General features: G+C 33.7%; 1 protein-coding gene across 1 annotated transcript in view; it reads right to left on the bottom strand.

Annotated features, from left to right (window-relative positions):
• LOC118199006 (uncharacterized protein CG3556-like) overlaps positions 1 to 21,562 on the bottom strand; it is a 60,117-nt gene that overhangs the window by 1,527 nt on the left and 37,028 nt on the right. The window contains exons 6-7 of the mRNA XM_085822891.1: positions 14,987 to 15,149; positions 1,022 to 1,161 (exon numbers count right to left, since the gene is read on the bottom strand). Coding sequence (XP_085679017.1) covers positions 1,022 to 1,161; positions 14,987 to 15,149 — 303 coding nt within the window. The remainder of the gene's footprint in view (positions 1 to 1,021; positions 1,162 to 14,986; positions 15,150 to 21,562) is intronic.

Below are 21,562 nucleotides of genomic sequence, written 5' to 3'. Positions count from 1 at the left end.
TTGAGTACCGCTCGCAACCCTGCTCAGTCGTTCTCGGAACTACGCGTACTCTGGAGACTCTCCACGGAACAATTCGCGATGCATTCGAAGACACACAGAGCACAGCTCCTGACTCTTCGGTTTAGTCGTTCCCGGAGCTGAACACGCTCTCTCGACGATGCATTAACCGCTATACACTACGAGACTCTTTCGGTTCACTCGACGACCCACTTGGCACTCGTTGCCCGGCTGTCAACTCGATCGACTCCGCACGGACTAACTCGCTATCACAGGCTTCACTGACGAGACACACTCTCAATACTACTGACTGACTGCGGACCAGCAGGGTTTATATAGCTTTCGGCTTGTGTTCCAGAACATTCTGTGCTAAACCGGTAAGAATTCGTTCCAGAAGGTTCTCCATCAGTCCATTGTATATCGCCAATTTTGTAGCCAAATGGGCGGTTTCTCGCCAAATGTGGCAACCCTTCCTTCCTTTGACATTTTGTGGCAATCCTAAAACTGCTTTGCGGGGAAGCCATATTAACGCACCTGTACATTTCGTAACACTATTTTTGATGGAAGAAGTACGATAGTGACCTTCCTGAAACAATTAGAGACTCACCTTATTCAGTTCCAGAAGTACAGAATATCACCGCATCAACCGCCCCGCAAGAAAATTTTATGAAGTTGTGAATGGTATGTTGGAAAGTCATCTGTAAACTAGGCAGTTCTGACCAAAGGTTCCTGGGTGGAATTGCGCTAACCTTATCGATTTCATGAGGCACTATTCGATCCTTGAAAAATAGCATTGCGCGGGAAACGATACACAATAATTTCGTTGTGTAGCCGGTGATGTTGAAGGAGTTTACGAATGACAAAACGTCAAAGTCACTTTGCAAAATCTTAACACTTTGTAAAATGTCGATAGATAGCGCAATTTAAATACAATTGAAGTGACTCTTATAGATAGACATAAGGATAATACATTCAAAAGATTTCATACACATTAAAACCACAGTCGTGAAATAGAAATACTTACTCTCAGAGTAATGAATTGCTGCAGTCGAATTGCTTATTGGACTTTTATACAATATCCAGAATTTCCCGTCTTCGGGATCGTTGGTAATTTTCGCTATTTCATAAACGTACATTTTCCCGGCCACTCGTTTACTTTTGAAACTGAAAAAGACAAAGCATATTGACTTCATCTATAATTACATTTTGAAAAAGCATTAAAGAAATTTCATTAAAAATACTGTTCTCTTAAACACTAAGTTGCTTATTCTTTCTAAATGCTTAGAATTTTCTCGATTATTTCAGATTGAACTTTACCATTCGAAAGAAACAAATATGACGATAATTTAAAAATGACGTTTTCTTAAAATCTCTATCACGAAGGCATTTATAACGCATATAGCTAAAAAATGTAGATAATTTAAATTTTGGTTTTGATCACATACTGCCTTTTATTTTTTCGATGCACGTGCTGCAAACTTATGATGTCATCAAAAAGAAAGATGCAAACTAGAATTCGGGAAGCTTAAAATTTTACGTCAACTTTTCCGGCAAACACTACTCACAGTCAAAAACACATTTCTTATTTCTGTTCCATGTAGATTTTATTTCATATAGATTTGACATTTATTCCATCCTCCCTTTCTTGTAATATGCTGTTATGCTTTTTAAAATTTTATATGTTATTTAGTGTTGGCAGGTCATTTCGTAGGTTTGAGAATGCAAAAGTATCTTTTACCTCTCAATTCATAGCTAACTGCTTTTTCGTTTTATTCTATTTTAGCTCTCAAGAAAGTTTTCATAAGAATTTTCAGTTTCTAATAGCAATATCAAATTCATTCATCGCTCTCGATATTCTTGATATGTTACTATATTAAAAATCTCATGTGTACATCACATGACTTCCTTTTACAGAATATTAAAATATACGCATTTTTTCTTGCATTTCATTTAAAGTTATTGGATTAAATTAAATCTGCTTCCCCGACAGCGCAAAAAACACAACAGAATAAATGCATTCTTTAAAATTCACTCTAGTATTTGTTTACCATAGCGACACTCTGGCGCTAGATTCACTTAACAGTATTATATTTTGTTCATATTACAACTCAGAATGCACAAAATTTACATCATTTAAAGAATAGAATTATCTAATCTTTGCCACATGTTCTATTCAAATACTATAATAAAGCTAGAATGATGTATAAAAGAAATTAAGCAAACAAAACAACAAAGAAACAGTTTTTCCCAGACGACTGTGTATTTCTCATTCAATTAATTCAGTTTTCACTTCGCGACAAGGCAAAAATACATTAAAAACTCAAAATATCTGTATTAAAAATTACAAAGTAAATCTTAAACGCTTATTTCCTCGAAAAAATTCCAGAAAGGATTAAGCATGATTTAAATATTAAAAGAAGGCGTTATCTTTGTTGTTACGAAGATAAGTTTCTCTAGATTGGCAACAAATCCGCTATCCTGCTGTTTCAAATGTAAACAAGCCATTAAAAAAATTATTAGGCTTAGTGGTCCTTAAACAACTTTAAAATTGTTGATAATTCTAAACATATTGCATACAGATTTACTAAAGGCATAAAAACCTTAACCGGAAGATAAAAACAACATAATTCAATCATTTTTAAAGCAAATAATGTACAATTTACAAACATATAAGAGTAAAGAAACTGAGATCACTGAGCTGGGTAACAGAGTGGATATATATATATATATATATATATATATTTATATACGTTTGGTGCGGCCGATTGCAACCAAAATACGAGGTGTATATCTACATGTTATAGCAGTCCTATATACAAAATTTCAACGTTCTGAGGCTACTCGTGTTTGAGTTATGCGAGATACGTACATACATACGTTCGTACAGACGCCACGAAAATTTCTCTTCAAATTTCATTTTAAAGCAGTTTTATAATTTTTTTGGAGGAAACGAGTCTTGTATTCTGTCCTTACGTACAGATATCACGCAAAACCATCGCTAAATTGCATTCGATAGCTGTCAAAATGGATATTTTCGTTGAAATATGCTGCCTAAAACTTTTCGCCATTACAATACTTCCTTTTTACTTCGTACAAGGAAGAAAAAATGAGTACCTTAAATTCTGTTGAGAATCGTTAATTAAACTATATTTAAGCAAAGTGACATAGGTTGAAAACCCTAGCAGTTGATTAGTTTTAAAGTGCATACCAAGGGTCGGCAACCTTGTTGTTGTGGTGTGCCAAACCAGTCTACCAATACGATTCAGGGTGTCGCACAGTAGAAATATTTGAAACATTTCGATTGATTCCCTTGGCAACGCATGCAGAGTTAGAAATATAGAACAAGAATACAGATTTAGAGTTTTATTATATATTAATTATGTACCATTTAAACATATTTATTAACATAAAACTAAAATATATATATATATATATATATATAACTATTCCTTCAATATAAATAAAAAAATAAAATATACGTACAGTATTACGTATTATGTATCTTTCAAACATAGTTATAAAAATAAAAAATAACTGACATAAAATATATGTATTCCTTTAATAAACAAAAATTTTAAATTTTAATGGAAACCTCGACCTTGTACCTCTGTACTTGATATCGCAATATCAGGAGTATAATTTGTGACCATCAATTTGACTCGTGGTTCTGAATATTTAATTGTTAAACAAATTCTCTGTAGACACAAAATACTTTTTTATATTATAAAGTATTTCTCCCACTTCCCTAGCGCGCCTTCGTGGTGTAGTGGTTCTGCACTCTGAGCCGGTATTCCAGAGGTCCGTGATTCGATTCCTGGCGAAGGCAGTTGCATATTTTTCATCTTTTCTGCTTCAATTAACCTAATGACTCTACAAGTGGCGCCCGAACTAAAAGGGTTGGGGATGATGATTCTCCGCACCCAGGATTTGGCGACTAGGTCTCCTAAAACCCTAGACACCCTTTAAAAAGGGGAGTATATAAGGTATTTCTCCCACTTCCCTAGCGTGCCTTCGTGGTATAGTGGTTCTGCACTCTGGGCCGGTATTCCAAAGGTCCGTGGTTCGATTCCCGGCGAAGGCGGTTGCATATTTTTCATCTTTTCTGGTTCCAATTAACCTAATGACTCTACAATACATAGATATGTGGAACCAAACGCGTAAGCCCGTGCAATTCTCTTCAAACAATTAAATCTCTCTGTCACTGACATCCAACAACTTAAAGTAGCTATCGATTTATGGTTAGAGGTATTTTCCAGATTTTTTTGTATTTCATAAGTTTTGCTATCCGTAATTGGGAAGATTTTAGTTCAATTAGTTCCATTTCAAAATGAGCAACTTCCATCCACTCCAAAATTGACAAATCGAATGGGATTATTAATAGGTTTATTAAACCTGTTTTGATTAAGAAGGAAAGCATAGGCATACAAGCTTCAAAATTGTTGCATCTTTTGAAAAATTGTCCCTTAATGCTTCAACGTAGGTTTGAAATTCACCTTTGTCTAAGGTCGATGTATTTGCAAGCGCTTTACATTTGGTAAGAATTTATAGATACAAGTATTAATATCACGGAAAAATATATATAATTTTGTAGCAAAGTCTTTCCAACATTCAAAGAGTTCAAGTACTGTTTGGCCTTTTCCTTGTAATCTTTAGTTCATCGTGATTTAGTTATATCAGTTAAAAACATTAATTTGCATAACCATTTATTATCGTTCAATTCGGGGATTTGTTGTTTCTTTTCTTTAAGAAAAACGTCAGTGTGTTCAATTCATGACACATACTTATTCCAGACATTACCTCGACTAAGACAATGAACCTGGTTATATTAGGGAAGATCCACATATTCGCTTTCCATTTCTTCTAAAAAAGATTTAAATTTCCTGTGTACCAATGAAGAACAAGACACTATGAATTAACGTTTTTGCAACAGTGTTCATTTCTGAAATTAAGCGCCGTGACGAAATTTTCTGACGAGTAAAAACATTCCTGGTGGGGCAGAGGGGAGAGGTATTGTCTTTTGCGATTACTTTGCCTTTTCCTGATAACTTTGCAAAGTGATGTAGAGTGTCACTGAAAAATGTACCGAGCGCCAAACTCAGTCCGCGTGACATAGGTTGCCGACGTCTGGTGTACACTGATTAAACAGACGATTTTAACAGAGCTTTAAACTAAAATGCTGAAACTCATATTTTTCTTTCGATTTAAAAATGCAAAAAGTAACAGAAAATTAAACTCGTATCCAAATTTATCTTTAAGTACCCCTATGCAATGATATTCCGTCAAATATTCAATTGATATAAAGCATTTTTCTAGAAATTTCAAGACATTATCCAAATAAAAGTAATCAACCGGATTCTGATACGCAAATCATTACGTTGCATCATCTAACGACGAAGTAATTGCTTTGCGCAAAATTAACATTTGAGTGAATTTTTGCAATACATAGTTGGCATCATTGTGTAAGGTCTCAAAATGGTTTGCTATAGCTCCGAAGTGAAAGAATTTGTGAAGTGGCTAGTAATCGGTCGTTTCAAAGCAGGACAAACAATTATCCCCCATAGCACAAAACATCCTCAGAATGTCCTATTTAAGTTGCAATATCTCGGGACATACTTAGGATGTCCTGAGTATATTGATTCACAGATGTCCTGAGGACATCGTAATGTAACATCCTGAGGATGTCTTATTTAAGTCGCTATGTCCCGGGATATGAGAGGATGTCCTGAAGATGTTGATTCTCAGATGTCCCGAGGACTTCACCAATTTCACATCCTGAGGACATTCATACTGCATTGTCCGGAGCACTTCGGTTCTCAAACATTCTGAGGATATTTGTTCTCAAATTTATCAGTTTTAGTTTTTTGACATTGCACATCGGAAACTTGCACATTATTTAATTTTCATATGTTATAATTCTAAAGTCAAGTTGTTTCTAAATGCTGTACATTAAAAATATTGATATGATTGATAATTTATTCTTGTTATTTTGTTATTAATTTTAACTGCTATTTTTTTCTGACGTTTTTAAAAATTTATTTAGTCATGAAAAAGATTTTTTTCAATGGGTTAGCATTTTCTAGAATATTTGCTAAATTCCAAATAACATATATTTTTTTATAAAAAATGTATAAATTACATTTATAATTACTTACAGATTACAAACCCTACTATAAATATAGGTAGAATTAGAATTTTTTTTTAATTACGGAAACGAATTTTTTTTAATTAGGGTGTAGAGACATTAGGTATTTTTTTAGAAGCAGGAAAGATGAAAAATTAGCAACTGCCTTCGCCGGGAATCGAACCACGGACAGAGTGCAGAACCATAGAAGCAGTGACTGGGAGAATGTTTTGAGACGGACAAGCTCTACGCTACAGAAACAATGTCAGAATTCTGAAATAGTTGTACACAGGCCTGGTAGTGAAAGAATAACAGCTGCTTCATATGATCGATATCTAGCAATAATGGCCTCTTGTAACAAGAAGTCTACTGCTCAACGTTTAAGTTCAGAGATTACAGCCACCATTCGAACTATTGTATCTCCGCAAACTGTACACACTTCACGAAGAAGGCCGTTGCACCAGGAAGCTAAGGGTATTTGTGTTTTCTCAACGAAACAAGAATCACTTTAATCTGTACAAAAAGCATCAGAACTAGAGTGAATGCCACGGGTCTCATGTTCTCTTTACTGATGAGTGGAGGTTTAGCTTAGCATCTAGTTCTAAACATATTTACATCTGAAGAGATTCAGGGACGTGAAATCTTCCTTCCAGCATTATGAAACATAAACGCTTCGATAATGCACGTCTGATTGTATGGGGAGGAATATTGATCGATGTACGTATCCCCCATATATTTTCCACAGCGGATCTGTGACTAACCAGAGACAATGAGCGAATTCCGTGGCCAGCAAACTCTCCTGATGTTAACACAATAAAAATCTTATATGAATGCTTTGGAATGTATTTTAATCTTAATTAATGAATTTAAATTGAACTTTTCCTTTTTGTAAAACCATTATATTAAATAATCTCTTTTATTATTACTATTCGTAAAACATATATCCTACAGTTTATCACATAAGGAATGAAATTTTTCAGAGAACTAAAATGAAATAGTTCATTACATGAAGTGAAGGACAATCTCTACATATAATAAAAGAAAGAGTCTGTCTGTGTGTCTTTCGTTCGCGCTGCGCGTAAGTTAATAGACCCACGGCTACGAAATTTGGTGCATAATTGCATCTAGACAAGAGCCAGTGCACATCGAAGCGATTTTTTACGAAATTCGGATTAGAATTTTTTAAATTTTATATTTTGTGACGAAATCGCGTCATTTTGAGACATAATGGGCTATAGGAAAGCGAGATTTTACTCTACACATTCCATTTTCACATCGTCATGAAACGTAGGCACTTAGCTATTTTACGAACTTAAAATAAATTTCGTGTTTCAATAAATCGAGTAAATACAAATTTATTTAACAAAGGGAGCTTAACACCTTTTCAACGGTATTTTTTCTAAAAAAGTTTATTTTTAAAAATGTACAGTTTTTTTCCCTTTGATTTTTGTACACGTTAAACTTTCATCCTTGCGAGTGCTTTTACAAAAAGAGTTTTGGAAAAATGATAATATTTTGTATTCTTAAAAAAATTTTTAAATGAAGCTTCCGAGTACACTTCTTACATCTCACATCTTTAAAAATGTGATTTTGGCAACAATTTTCCTGCCTTATTGTTGTTGATAGATTTTTGATGAAATCGCATCATTTTAAATAGTTTCATTCTTTTAGAAATATGGGTTTGGCAACAATTTTTCATCGTATTTCTTATGTCACTCTTAAGAGATTATCATATTTCATTGTCATTTTTTTACATATATAATACATTTCTATTGATGTTTTTTACTTCATTGTACGAAGTAAAAAGAAAGTATTGTAATCGCGAAAAGTTTTAGGCAGCATATTTCAACGAAAATATCCATGGTTACCTCTTTCAAATGCAATTTAACGATGTATTTCCGTGATATCTGTATGTAAGGACAGAATAAAACACTCTTTTCCTCCAAAAAAATTATAAAACTGCTTTAAAATGAATTCTGAAGAGAATTTTTCGTGGCGTCTCTACGAACGTATGTATGTACGTATCTCGCATAACTCAAACACGAGTAGCCTCAGAACGTTGAAATTTTGTAAATAGGACTGCTATAACATGCTAATGTGCACCTCGTATTTTGGTTGCAATCGGAAGCACCAAACATATATAAATATATTTATATATACTATATATATCCACTCTGTTACCCAGTTCAGTGATCTCATTTTCTTTACTCTTATATGTTTGTAAATTGTACATTTTTTGCTTTAAAAATGATTGAATTATGTTGTTCTTATCTTCCAGTTAAGGTTTTTATGCCTTTAATAAATCTGTCTGCAATATTTTTAGAATTATCAACAATTTTAAAATTGTTTAAGTGACGCTAAGCCTAATAATGATTTTGATTGCGGCCATTGCTCTTGTTTACATTTGAAACAGCAGGATAGCGGATTTGTTGCCAATCTAGAGAAACTTATCTTCGTAACAACAAAGATAACGCCTTCTTTTAATATTTAAATCATGCTTAATCCTTTCTGGAATTTTTTCGAGGAAATAAGCGTTTAAGATTTACTTCGTAATTTTTAATACAGATATTTTGAGTTTTTATGTATTTTTGCCTTGTCGCGAAGTGAAAACTGAATTAATTGAATGAGAAATACTCAATCGTCTGTGAAAAACTGTTTCTTTTTTGTTTTGTTTGCTTAATTTCTTTTATATATAGTTCTAGCTTTATTATAGTATTTGAATAGAACATACGGCAACTATTAGATAATTCTTTAAATGATATAAATTTTGTGCATTCTGAGTTATAATATGAACGAAATATAATACTGTTATGTGAACCTGGCGCCAGAGTGTCGCTATGGTAAACGAATAGAGTGAATTTTAAAGAATGCATTTATTCTATTGTGGTTTATGCGCTGTTGGCGAAGTAGGTTTAATTGAATCTAAAAAGTTTAAATGAAATGCAAGAAAAAATGCGTATAATTTAGTATTCCGTACAAGGAACTCATGTGGTGTACAGATCAGTTTTTTATAAAATTGTTCTGCAGAGTAAAATTGTGCGCGGAATTTTTGTTTTTGAGTTTCTTTCATGTTATTTTTCGCTTATTTCACTGTTTGTAAGATATTGTAAAGTTCTGCGTGATTTTCTTCCTTCAACGGAAATTTTTTAATTAGGATAATTAATATTTGTATTAAAGGATATAGCTTATTTCATTGCAATTTTTTTTCTCTTGAAATTATAAGATAAAATATCATTAATTATGCTTTGCTTTTCAGAATTTTTAGTATTTTGTATTCTTTTATGTTATTTATTGCTGAGAAGTAGTTCCGCAGAGTGAAATTCTACGCAGTTTTTAAATTTAACATTTAGTGTTCCCATCAGCCATTTTTTCGGTACATTTAAAAGCAAGACGAAGGCTGGCAGCGAAGCTGCTAGTAATGATTATAAATTTATGATTAGCGGTTTAAGGAATAATATTGGTTAAGACGTTTTTCAGAAACAGATTAGAAAATGTAGCAAGAACTCCGTCATGAAATGAAACTGTTTATCAATACATTAAAAATTGTCAATGATTTTGTAGGACTCAGTTCTCTTGTTTTACTTGTGGAATGTCAGTCTTAATACATATCTGTTGATATAGGGTTTCTCAATGAGAATACCTCGAAGAGGAAACTTTTATACTCTCGTGGCAGGCGGGACTGATCAACCTGACACTGGTAGATTTATATCATGCAAAAGAGAACTACGACATGGTTGAAATTTCGCAACATCAAAACGGCTGAAAAAGTTAACTTTAGGCCTGATGAGAATGATCAGAAATCAATGCAAATATTTTTCTCTTTATACAAAGGCTGTTCACACAATTTTTATGCAATGTATATTGTATTCACAAAACTAAATTACATAAAATTCTTGTGTTTTAAATGTTATATTTGACACCCCTTATTCTGAACTATCTTTCGACACAGCAATTTCCAGGATAATAATGCCTTTTGAAGTGGCAGAAGAGATATTCTATCCCATTCCTCCCGAACAGATTTCCAGAGTCCTATTAGGGTTTTGGGACAACGTTTGGATAATGCAGTTTTTAAAAGTCCGAAAGCACAAAAATCCATAGGTGACACATCGGTAGATTTAGTAGGGATATCAGTGAAGGGTATGGCATGATAATATTTGGCTCTTTTCTTGTTACAATCACTTAAATACACCCATGCTTCATCTGTTGTGACAATTGTTTTCCATTTTTCTTAAGAAAGTGTTTCTCATATAGAATTTTGCAGCGTGACCTGCGTTGAGCGATATGCTTTGGAAGAAGACGATGCACATTGCGTTTTTTCGCTTTCTTAAGATTTAACTCAACGTTTATCATTTTGTTTACAGTGGACACCAAGCATTTTAATGATTTTGCAACTGTCCTTTGACTAAAGGGATTTTCTTTTAACATTAAACAACGTACCTTTGCAATAGTCGAAGATGTCCGTTTTTTCCTTGGATACTTGTTTGGAATTTTTGTCCCACTTGAGGCTCCAATTTGACGTTTTTTTTTTTTTTTTTTTTTTTTTTTTTCCCTTTTTGGTTGATGATATTACCTATCGACGCTTTAGATATCACAAAACCATGACTCTCACATCGTTTTTGGATAACGGAGTATGCATATTTCTCTTCTTAAAGAGCGTAAATGTAGCCTTCGAACCACTGCTTTCTTAAATTCGCCATTTTGAATAAAAACAAAACTTTCAAACCACAGACGATAATTTTGACTTTTAAAAACATAGTACAATTGCAATTACTTCTTTTGCAGCAAATGATTTTTTATTACTGCTTACCGAAATCGTCTAAAAAATGTGTGAACAGCCTCTGTATTTATTAAATGTGGTAATAATGCATATATTATCGTAGTACATAATTAATAAACTAATAGTTAATTACTGTATAAATATCTTTATATTATGCCTTTGCGGTACATTAAGTTTCAGTATTCAGTTTTATACATTATGAAAGTTTAGACTTCCTGTTGAGATAGCCTATTTAAATAAAATATACTTAAAGAAATGACTTTTTGATTGTTGGTGAAAAGGTATTATGGAGCAGTAAGCATCAAAATCCACACCGTGTAAACATCGTACGAGTTAAATTTGAAGCAATTAATTTGTTTGATTCGGTTATTAAAATTATCGTCTGTTTATCATATAGTATTGACTGTTTGGTTACGTGGTCAGAGCGGACATCGCTACATCGGACACGTAAGGGTAGCTGGGGGGGGGCAGAGCGGACATCCTGCATCTATTGTGTTGTTTTGAGCTTTGCAGCTGCTGTAGAGATAAGCCGATACTTTTAAGAGAAAAGGTTTTTCTCAATTTCTCAGTAGATGTTTGATCCTTATGAAGTATGCATATCGTTTTATAGAGTCGAAAAAAATCTGTGATGGAACCCATAGCCATTTCAACAAAATTAGTCTCTACAAAAAAAGGGAAAGAATGTTTAGTTGTAGATGATTACCCAACCGTTTACAAAGAAAAAATAAATTAGGAATGAGTTGGGTATGTATAAAAGAAAAGACACATCGTTTCAGAATTATATCAGAAAGGGGTTAATCTTTGGATTATGGTAACTTGGCGATTTTTTGGCGAAAATTTGGCGACCAACCTTGCTACAGCAACCTGCTATTTTTTGTTTGGACTCCATTTTGTTTTCACAAAGTAAAGGCTTTTTTTTTTTTTTTTTTTTTTTTTTTTCCCTCAACATTTTTTTCCAACAATCTGCTAGCCGAATTACGCTTATGCTAGAACTTTTATGGAACAAAAGTGCTTAATCATGACGAAGATTAGGTGCGAAATTAGGAGAAAGTGCAGAATCGCAAACTGCTTGCCGCGTTTTTAAGAATTCCACATACATGGTATCCATGTACACGTCGACCTATTTTCACTTAAAAAAACATCCCAGAATTGCACAAAAATGGCATTGCGCACACTCTTGACTCTATCCATGTACACTGCTAAAGACCTAGTAACCTTTATCGCCTTACCAAAATGTCGCCAAACTACCTGTTACCATATTCCAAAGATTAGCCCATGAAGATTATGATTTCGTTACTAAAACACCGATACACTCCAGTGCCAAGACTGTTTTATGTAAAGAGAGGAGAAAGGCTTTGGGAGCTATCCCAAATCCCCAAAATGCCAACGACAGTCAGTCTGCAAACGATACACTTATGCTTTTTAATGGAGGAAAAAACTTTCTTCGTTTTAGACTTTAAAAATTACCGAGATAACAGGATTTTAGTATTTGGAGGAGAAAAATCTTGGCACCTTTTGGAAAATGGAAACTTTTTTTCTTAGATGGAAAATTTAAAAATTGTCCGAAACAATTTGCTCAAATATATACAACACACGTCGACTTAAGGAGTTCAGCAACTGATACCAACATTAATCCAGCCCTTTTTGCATTTCTGCCTGATAAGAGACAAGCAATTTACATTGTTATGTTTCAGGAAGTGAAACGTTGGTGCCCTAAGCGGAAGCCGGACATTATAAAATTGGATTCTGAAGCCGCAGCCATCAATAGCTGTATGTTAGAATTTCCCAGTTCGACTATTTCCGGTTGTAACTTTAATTTTAATCAATGTTTGTGGCGTAAGGTACAAGAAATGGGTCTAGTAAAGGAACATAAAGAGAACAAAGATATAAGAAATGTCTGCAGATTGATTTCTGCACTAGCTTACTTGCCAATAGAATACATAGATGATGCTTAGAGCATTTTATGGGGAAATTCTTTTAGCATTTACAAACGTACCACATCCATTGATTATTTTGTTAAACAGTGGATGGACAATCCAAAATAAGCCCATTAAAGTATTCGTCCTATGACAACGTCATAGGACGAATAATTCTGCTGAAGGTTGGAATTCCAAATTAAATGCAACCACTGTCAGAAACCAGCCAACAATTCACTTATTAGTTAAAATACTGAAAGATGAAACACAAAAATTGTCTTTTAATTTGAAAACCAGAGAATTAGGCAACCCTGAAATAAAAAGCAAAAAAGCATATGTAAAATTGGATGATAGAATTGAAAACATCCTAAAAGAATTCGAAACATCAAACGATTTAGAAAAATGTCTAAAATCTTTAAGTTTTGGAACTAGTTTGTCAAATAAATTTATGCCTTTATAATAAAGGTTAGTTAATATTTATTTACTTGTATTTATTTTTCTTTTATTTATATCTTTTATTTATATTCTTTTATTTACATTAATGAAACTAATTAATTTTAGGACAACTGCACCTGTTCTAATATTTATTTGACTCTAAAATACAGTTTTCCACAAAATCCCTAAAATTTGTTCATATCCTTCATTATGCTGACTATTAATTTTTAAATACTTAATAATCTAAAAGTTCTTATCTTTATTACATTTCGCTATGTTTAAAATGCATTCGCACTATAATATCATAGCAATTTAAATATAAATAATTCAATTTGATTGGCAAAAATTTATTTATTATTATTATATAATCGAGTGCAACAACAGAAAACTTGGGTAAAAATAAAGTTGTCCCACTCGAAAGAGATTTGCCACTTAAAATACTGTTTTAAATAATATTGTTGGTTCTGGAAGCTGTGTGAAAGAACTCTTTTCTTGCTGGTGATAGAATTCAGACGATTCACTATTAAGATGAAAGACGCTTGTATATAAAAGACGGCAACTTCTCTACACCTGTAAATAATATCCTTCTACGAATGTAATCATTTCATAGATTATAGTTACTATTCTTGTTTTCATTAAATATTCAAGTTATTTATAAACCGAACTAGTAGTTTATTAGCCCCTTTGACAGCCATTTCTGATGTTATGTTTACAGACAGCATACTCATAGATAGTATGTATCTGTCCCACATTAATTTTGCTTAGCATATATAGCATATAATATTTGATTTTAGTTCTAAGTTTAAAAAGGCGAGCGAGCAATTTATATTATAATTACCTTTAAAATATTATTTATAATCTATTTAGCTAATTTAAATTCATTAAAATCAGTAACAATTTTATGAAGCAAGCTTGTATTATTTGTTAAGAGTTAAATTATATGTAAACAGATTTATACCTTTTTAACGTTTATTGCTTTGGTATTCCATTAAATTTTTAAACTAATAATGTTAGATGACAATAAAGGATACAGATTTCATCAGTAAAAGGCGTATTAAAATTCATATTCGATTATAATTCGAATAGTGTTTTGGAAAGTGCGAGATGTATGTTGGGATACATCAGGTTATAAAGCTAATGAGATGTATTATATAATTCTAATGCGAGTTATCTATTTCGAAGCATTATTTCCACTTCTCAGTTAGCTTAACTTGTCGAATAACGAGTGTTGGAGGTGTTAAAACTCTTGACAAAGAGCTAACTTAAAGCAGGTGTTACCGACAGAGGCTTTTCATCTAACATTATTGACCAAGTGGTTCCAGAACTATCGTCTCAACGCATCGAAAAATCACTCTCTCGTTTAAAAACATTTTAAGAATTCTCCTGTCATATCTTTCTTTCCATCTAGTAACTATATAAGGTATTTTCCCTCTCCTTTCCACATGCCTTGTACAGACATTAGGTATTTTTGGGGAAGCAGGAATCATGAAAAAAAGAGCAACGCCTTCGCCGGGAAACAAACCACGGACCTATGGAATACGCGCATAGCATGCAGACTACTACACCACGAAATCGTATGTGTTCGCTCTAACCACGTCCGCTATAGCCACACCACCGACTGTTAGTTATGTTTTGCTGCATAAAACATTCAGAATCTATTTCTTAAAATAACATTGAACATTTATATTTAACTGCTTAATATTAGCAGTGTTAGATAGAAGTGTTAAAATAAATTCTCACTTATACTTATCGTCAGCAGCTTCCGCAATTTCCATTATCTCATATGCTGTGATGTTTGCAGGAATTCTAAGTGACAAGGTGTAGATGATATCCTTTTCATCTCCAACATACAATGAATACTGCACTCTCATTTTGGGTCCCAGTTTATTCTCAATGCCAGCCACTTGGTTTGTTGAATGTTAAAAAATATTGGAATCATATATTTTCTGACATGACAACGCAAATGTTCCTGGTTTTTGACGACAGCATATTTTTCGATTATCAAAGCATATTATCGGCACCTTACAAATTCCTAATCTTAAACATCTTTGCACTTCAAACAAATTCCTTTAACGATCTAGTTGCTATGGTAAAAATAGAATTTGATTTCAAAATAATAAACTTTTATTAAACTGCTTCTCTCCTTGCTAGTAGAGTATAAAATTTTAGAAAATAATTTAAATAAGCATTAAAATAACACAATGCATCAAACACAAGGAAAAAACCTGAAAATGTATTTAGGTGGGAAAAGCGGATTTTTGTTTTCAGTAAGATGTCGATGATATGCATAATACACCTGCCTATTTGACTATTTATATCTACATACAGTCATGCGTATATTTAAAATAAATTTACGAACATACATAAAGGATGTTTCTAAAAGGAGTAACAATTTTTTTCTTGCAGCTAAATTGTTACTTCTTATAAAAATTATAAAACTTAAAAACCAACTTCTTTGATTTTAGAAATGATCATGAGCTAAAGTATGAAAACAATTTAAGAGTATATATAGTCTATCCTCAAATGCACCGAAGCCGACTTACCTAATTTCAATAGAATTAATTTATTGAAGTTTCGAGGGAATTTTCTTCATTGTCAATACTCAACAAACAATACTAAACAAACTAATACTAAACAAACTCAAGCAAACAGTGCTTATAATCAATGTGCGAAAGCATGCTTTTTCGCAATATATCTAGATATAAATTTAGCAGTTTTTTCTCTTCTCTGTCAGTTATGAGACCATAAGTCTTTGCTTTTAATTCTACAAATTCTGTAGCGAGAGTCTCTGAGAATTCATCTTACACTTTTCCTAGTTTTTTTTTTTTTTTTTTTATTTTTTTTTTATTTGAATATGCAAAGTGTTTTCTAGAGAAATTAAATAAATCAAAATAATCTTAATTTTTAACACTTCTTCATATATGTCATCTGTTTTAATTTCATAGCATAACGAATATGTCAGTAAACAATAATTTAGTATGAAATCGTAATGCGAAATCATAATATGAAATCATAATTAAAGTCGTGAATAAGGATTTAACTAACATCTAATACGGAGCATCCGATATCTATAGGTCGATCTAACTTAAGTGCTCTTTTCTTCATGTTTATGCTGCAAAATCATCACTAAATATCATACTCGTAATCATCACTAAATTAAAACTAAATAACTAAATTAAAACTCACTAAAACAGAAAACATTAACAGAAATATCGTTCATTCTTTTATTTTTTTTTAATTTGAAAGAAAAAAGAGGTGTTTCCATTCCATATTAAAAAGAAAGTGAACAGATTTCACGTGAATCTTCTGTTTTTGAATGAGAATGAAAAAAGTTATTATTGCTTCATAAATAATAAAATAGGCTTCTAAGATCTCTGCCAAAACAAAATGGCATTGCATTTTACTGTCCGTATGGTTTGCATCCGTTTTCGACGCAAACTGATTTTTCATGTATTGTGCAAAACTGTCAGATTCATGGCCTTCAGAAGAAGAAAAATGTTGCTAATATGAATTAAACCTGAAAGGATTGTTGCGTGAGTGCGGTTTCGTAATGGATTGAATGCACAAATCTTCTAATAGGTTAGCAAAATTTATTCTGATCAATAGAAATATAACAGAACGCTGGAATTTTCCTCGGAGATATTCGTACAAATGTTCACAATATCACGCAGTAATAATCAGTAGTTATAGTTCAAACTACTAAAACTGTTAAATAGAACGTAATGCACGGCACATTTAAAAAAAAAAAAAAAAAAAAGCTAATCCGATTTATCTCAGTTTACGCTGAACAAACTCCAACAACAATAACTAAGCAACTATCTAAACAACTGAACTAAGATTTTCTCTCTCTGACCTATAGCTTTCAATCATTCGTGAGAAATTTCTAGTAATTTCTGCTTCTCGATATTTGTGGAAAGCAATAAGGGGATGGAATTACGATTACAGCTAACACAGTAGTCAATAACATTTATTCAATTTAAATACAAATTACTGAAATATCCATTTATTCAATGTTAAATGCACGTGCTCCTGTATTTTTATATTTTCCAGTTAGCTTTCCCTTAAAATTTGTCTCGCGCTGCATTGCACGAAGAAATACAATGATTTTAATTATAATTCTACTAAAATTATTTATTCAGATAGATACGAAATTCGTAACAGTATCCTTTGACATATACGCGGATTTTGAATCGCTTATCTCCAAGCTTGGCGCATGCATAAACGGTCCGAACACTTCTCATTCAATAATTATGTCTCACCATATTCGATGTAGGGATTGCTATTCTGTTATAGGCCCTGATGGGAGAAAGTTAAAAGAGCGCGTAGTTTATATATAAGAGGTGAAGTTGTTTATCTCTCCCTTCAAGCTACACTTACGGAAGAATAATTATTATTTTAAATACTAAAAGACCGATAGAAATATTTTTTAGAAAACGAAGCTCTTTTTTTTAGCAAGCTAAAGTTTGCCACATAATGGAAGGGGAAGTCAAATCAGTTCAAGAAGGTACTGAAGCAGGTCAAGAGGAAATCAAACGAGAAATTGCTACCATAATAGAAACAAATTTGAGGCTACGGAAGGCAGAATAGATACAGTTGAAACAAAATTGGAAAAGTTGAAGAAAGAGTTTCTGCTGCCGAACAACAAATTCATTAAAGAGTTTCTGATGCAGTCGCGAAGGAAATTGACAGGTTAAAGTAACTTGTACCGGAAGATCAAATTGGATGATGGAAAGGCTTTCCGATGGCAATTGATAATTCCAAGATTCCCGAACCCCGGGTGTCCTCAAAGAATTACACAGCAGTCCAATAGGAGACCACTTCGAAATAATGAAGATAATACACAGAGTTCGAGAGCGCTTCTCCTGGAATAATGCAAGGGATAACGTGAAAAAATGGTGCCAATCTTGCGATCCCTGCGAGTGTTGGAAAGGATCGAAGAAGGAACGCAAGCGAGGAGAACAGGAATGTTACAATGTAGGAGAGCCTTTGGAACCCAACGCCTTTGACATCCTGGGACTTCTGCCATGAAATGCTGATGGAAACAAATGCATTCTGGTTGTCATCAATAACTTCACTAAGTGGTCTGAAGCGTATCCTATTCTTGATCAAGAGGCTATCACATAGCAGAGGTAATAAAGCATTGGATTTCCAGGTTCGTGGTGCCTCCACAGTTACATTCCGATCAAGGAAGAAATTTTAGCTGGGCTGTAATTTAAGAACTCTGCAAGCTACTTGGTATTAACAAACCCAAACGATACCTTTACATCTCCAGTCAGACGGCATGGTAGGGAGGTTTAATCGAACTATCCTTAATAATCTGTCATTGGTGGTTTCCGGAAACCAACAGGACTGGGTTAAGAAGTTACCTCTGTTTTTATTGACCTATCGCACGAGACTACCGGCTACATTAATTTTTGTTGCCAAATATGAGAAAAAATCTCCAAAAGTCCCCAAACGGGCCGATCATTTGGCGATATTTGGTGCGACCCTTGTGTCACTGCAGTAGCTACTCTAATTGAATAAATGTATTTGATCGCTAGATTAACTATAACCGTAATTCGATTTGCGTGTTGTCCTCCAGTAAATTTGAGAAGCAGAAAGTACTAGAAATATCTTGGCGGCAAGGTGAATACTCTATAAGGCCGGAGAGAGCATCTGCTCTCAGTTCTTGTTGTTAGCTGTTAAATCAGCGTCAGTTCTGAGTACTATCTAAATCTATTAGAACCCGTACGCAAGCAACAATATTAAAATTTTGTTCATTTAAATCAGCACATTAATTGAGAGAATTTTTCGTGAAATCAAACTTAAAATATGGAAGACAGTGAGTTATTTTACACGAAAACTGAATGCAGATATCACATCACAGAGTTATCAGTTTTTTTACAAAAACACTTAATATACAGGATGGACAGTTTTTATGCTAACTGATATATTTTGCATGCATAAAGTAAATATGACCCAATATGCCTTAGAAAGTCTTCCATAAAGACATAGGTTTTAAAGCAAACAGTGCTCGTTATATTCAATTTACCTAAACTTTTATGTAAATTGATATAACTTTATTTGGAAAGTTTATTTATTCCTCCTGGATAAAGGACAGTTTAAGCAGTGTTGATGTATATAAATAAAGCGTAAGAGGAACTTAATTTTTATATTTTGAACATGGATTACTTTAAAAATTTTACTCGGAAAATTTCTCTTTGAAAAATTGGCACGAATCAATATAACATCACCGATTATTATTGACAACATTTGTGGCTGCCAATATTCACTAGAAGAAGACACCGGAAACTAAATATTTCCGGAATTTTGGACATTTGAAGCTAGTAGCTTAAATTTTTCAATACACTGTAGGGTTTATATTTATTTTAACTAACATTTATTTTAAGTTTAATCTATCTTTCCTGTCAAGCCTTACTTTTCCCTGCAACTGCCAATGCCAGAGTATGTAAATTTTTAGTAGAACGCGCAAGGATTCAAATTATCAGCGTAAGTATTCTGAGTTAAATAGAAAGGAAACGAGTTCAAAGTGCGCTTTTCTTACTTCACGAGCGCGGAGGTAGTTGGTCAGAAATTGAGGAACCACGCATTTCGGCCTGTGTGCTTGCCTCGGCAATTTGTTAATCTTTCAACGTAATCTTCAGAGTTTGCTGAATTATCAGCGGTAATTTAGAACGCGGTGAGGTTAGTTACGTTTAGAGAGCCTCGTAGTTAGTCTCTTGTTATTATCTCTTTTTAGTTTCTTATTTTTATTTTCCCGCCGGGTCGGCGTAGTTTGTGAGCGTCAAGAGCACGCATTTGTAATTTCTAAAGTTGAATAAAAAGGGATTAAAACCCTTCTCAAGACTTTTGTCTACTTCCAGTTCTTAGCAGTCACTTGTCGAACACTTGTCGAACTGAAATGGCCGAAAATCGGATGGAAGCCGCGGGACAACAACAAGAAATGGCAAGCCAATTGGAAGGATTTGGATACCTGGTCCAGACGTTGAGAGAGTCAATCAAGCCAAACGTCAATTTCGACGGAAAAAATTCGGTGGCGATATTTCTAGAAAACCTCGATAACCACTCTCAGCTCTACCCTGTGCCTGAAAGACAAAAAGTTGCCATCGCCACATCTGCACTAAGAGGACAGACCGCGCTATGGTGGAAGAATATAGGCAAATTTTTATTAGGGGAATTTGGAAGCCAGACATATACATTTGAAAATTTCAAAAAATCGTTATTAAAGGCCTTCCCCATAGTGAAAGATCGAGCAAGGCTAGAAGCCGAACTATATAGTTTCTATCAAAGGAATATAGAAGAGTTGACGGACTTTATTCTACGAAAAATTAAACTGACGGATATGCTGTATGGGAAGAAACCCGACGCGGAGATTATTGATATAATCTTACGAAGATTGTTACCTGCTGTTCAAGACTACTTCGAAATTAGAAACCCAAGCACATTGCAGGAGCTCTTCGAATTGGCGGTGAAGTTTCAAAATCGCAGAATAGCGGAAAAAGCTAGAGGGGCAACCTATTATCAAAGTACCCGAAGGCAATCTTCAAATGAGCAGACCAGAAATGCAAACCGCTCTTATGTGGGGAAAGAGCTATCAAGCTAACTCATCGAACCTCGAAGGTCAAGGCCCAAAAAGGAAATTCGAAAACAAACGTCCGCGTACCCAGAAGGCAGAAGTTGAAAGGAAAGCTTTAAACGAGTAGAGGGGCCGGTGAAAGCGAGGATCCAGACCCCGGAAGTTTTAAAAAAACCCTCAAAAAGACACTTAAATACGGTCATCGTAAAGAACTCACATCTACCAATTATACAAATCCTGGTTCGCGATGTACCAGTAGAAGCCCTCATCGATACAGGAGCAGAAGGTAATTTTATGAGTGATATTTTTTTTAAGAAGAACTTTAATAGGTTACTACTATTTAAAAACAAAAACACAGAAATTATAGCGGCGCAAGGAAAAACCTGTCACTGCATCGGGAAATTATCATTAAACATACGGGTAATAGAGGAAAGTCTCAAAGTATTAATTTTTGTAGTAAAACATTTGCAAAATCCTCTTATTTTAGGTATGGAGTTTTTAAGGGCCACGAGGGCCAAATCGAATTTTCAGGACAGTTCTATTGTGCTGGAGATGGACCAGAGGGTGGTGGAACCTGTGAAACAACCGCAAGTTGACCTTAGCCATTTCAATGAGCATGAAACTCAAACCATCCAGCAAGTGGTGAGTAATTTTTCTAACTTGTTTTCAGAAAAGCCTGGTAGCTGTCAAATAGTTACGCATCAGATACAGTTAACTGCCAAAAAACCTTGTAGGACTAA

The sequence above is a fragment of the Stegodyphus dumicola genome, chromosome 8 (genome assembly GCF_044657685.1).
Source record: "Stegodyphus dumicola isolate Sdum_Otavi_A_Nest chromosome 8, ASM4465768v1".
NCBI lineage: Eukaryota > Metazoa > Arthropoda > Arachnida > Araneae > Eresidae > Stegodyphus > Stegodyphus dumicola.
The sequence above is the reverse complement of the archived record's forward strand: the minus strand, read 5'-3'. Positions and strand labels throughout refer to the sequence as shown.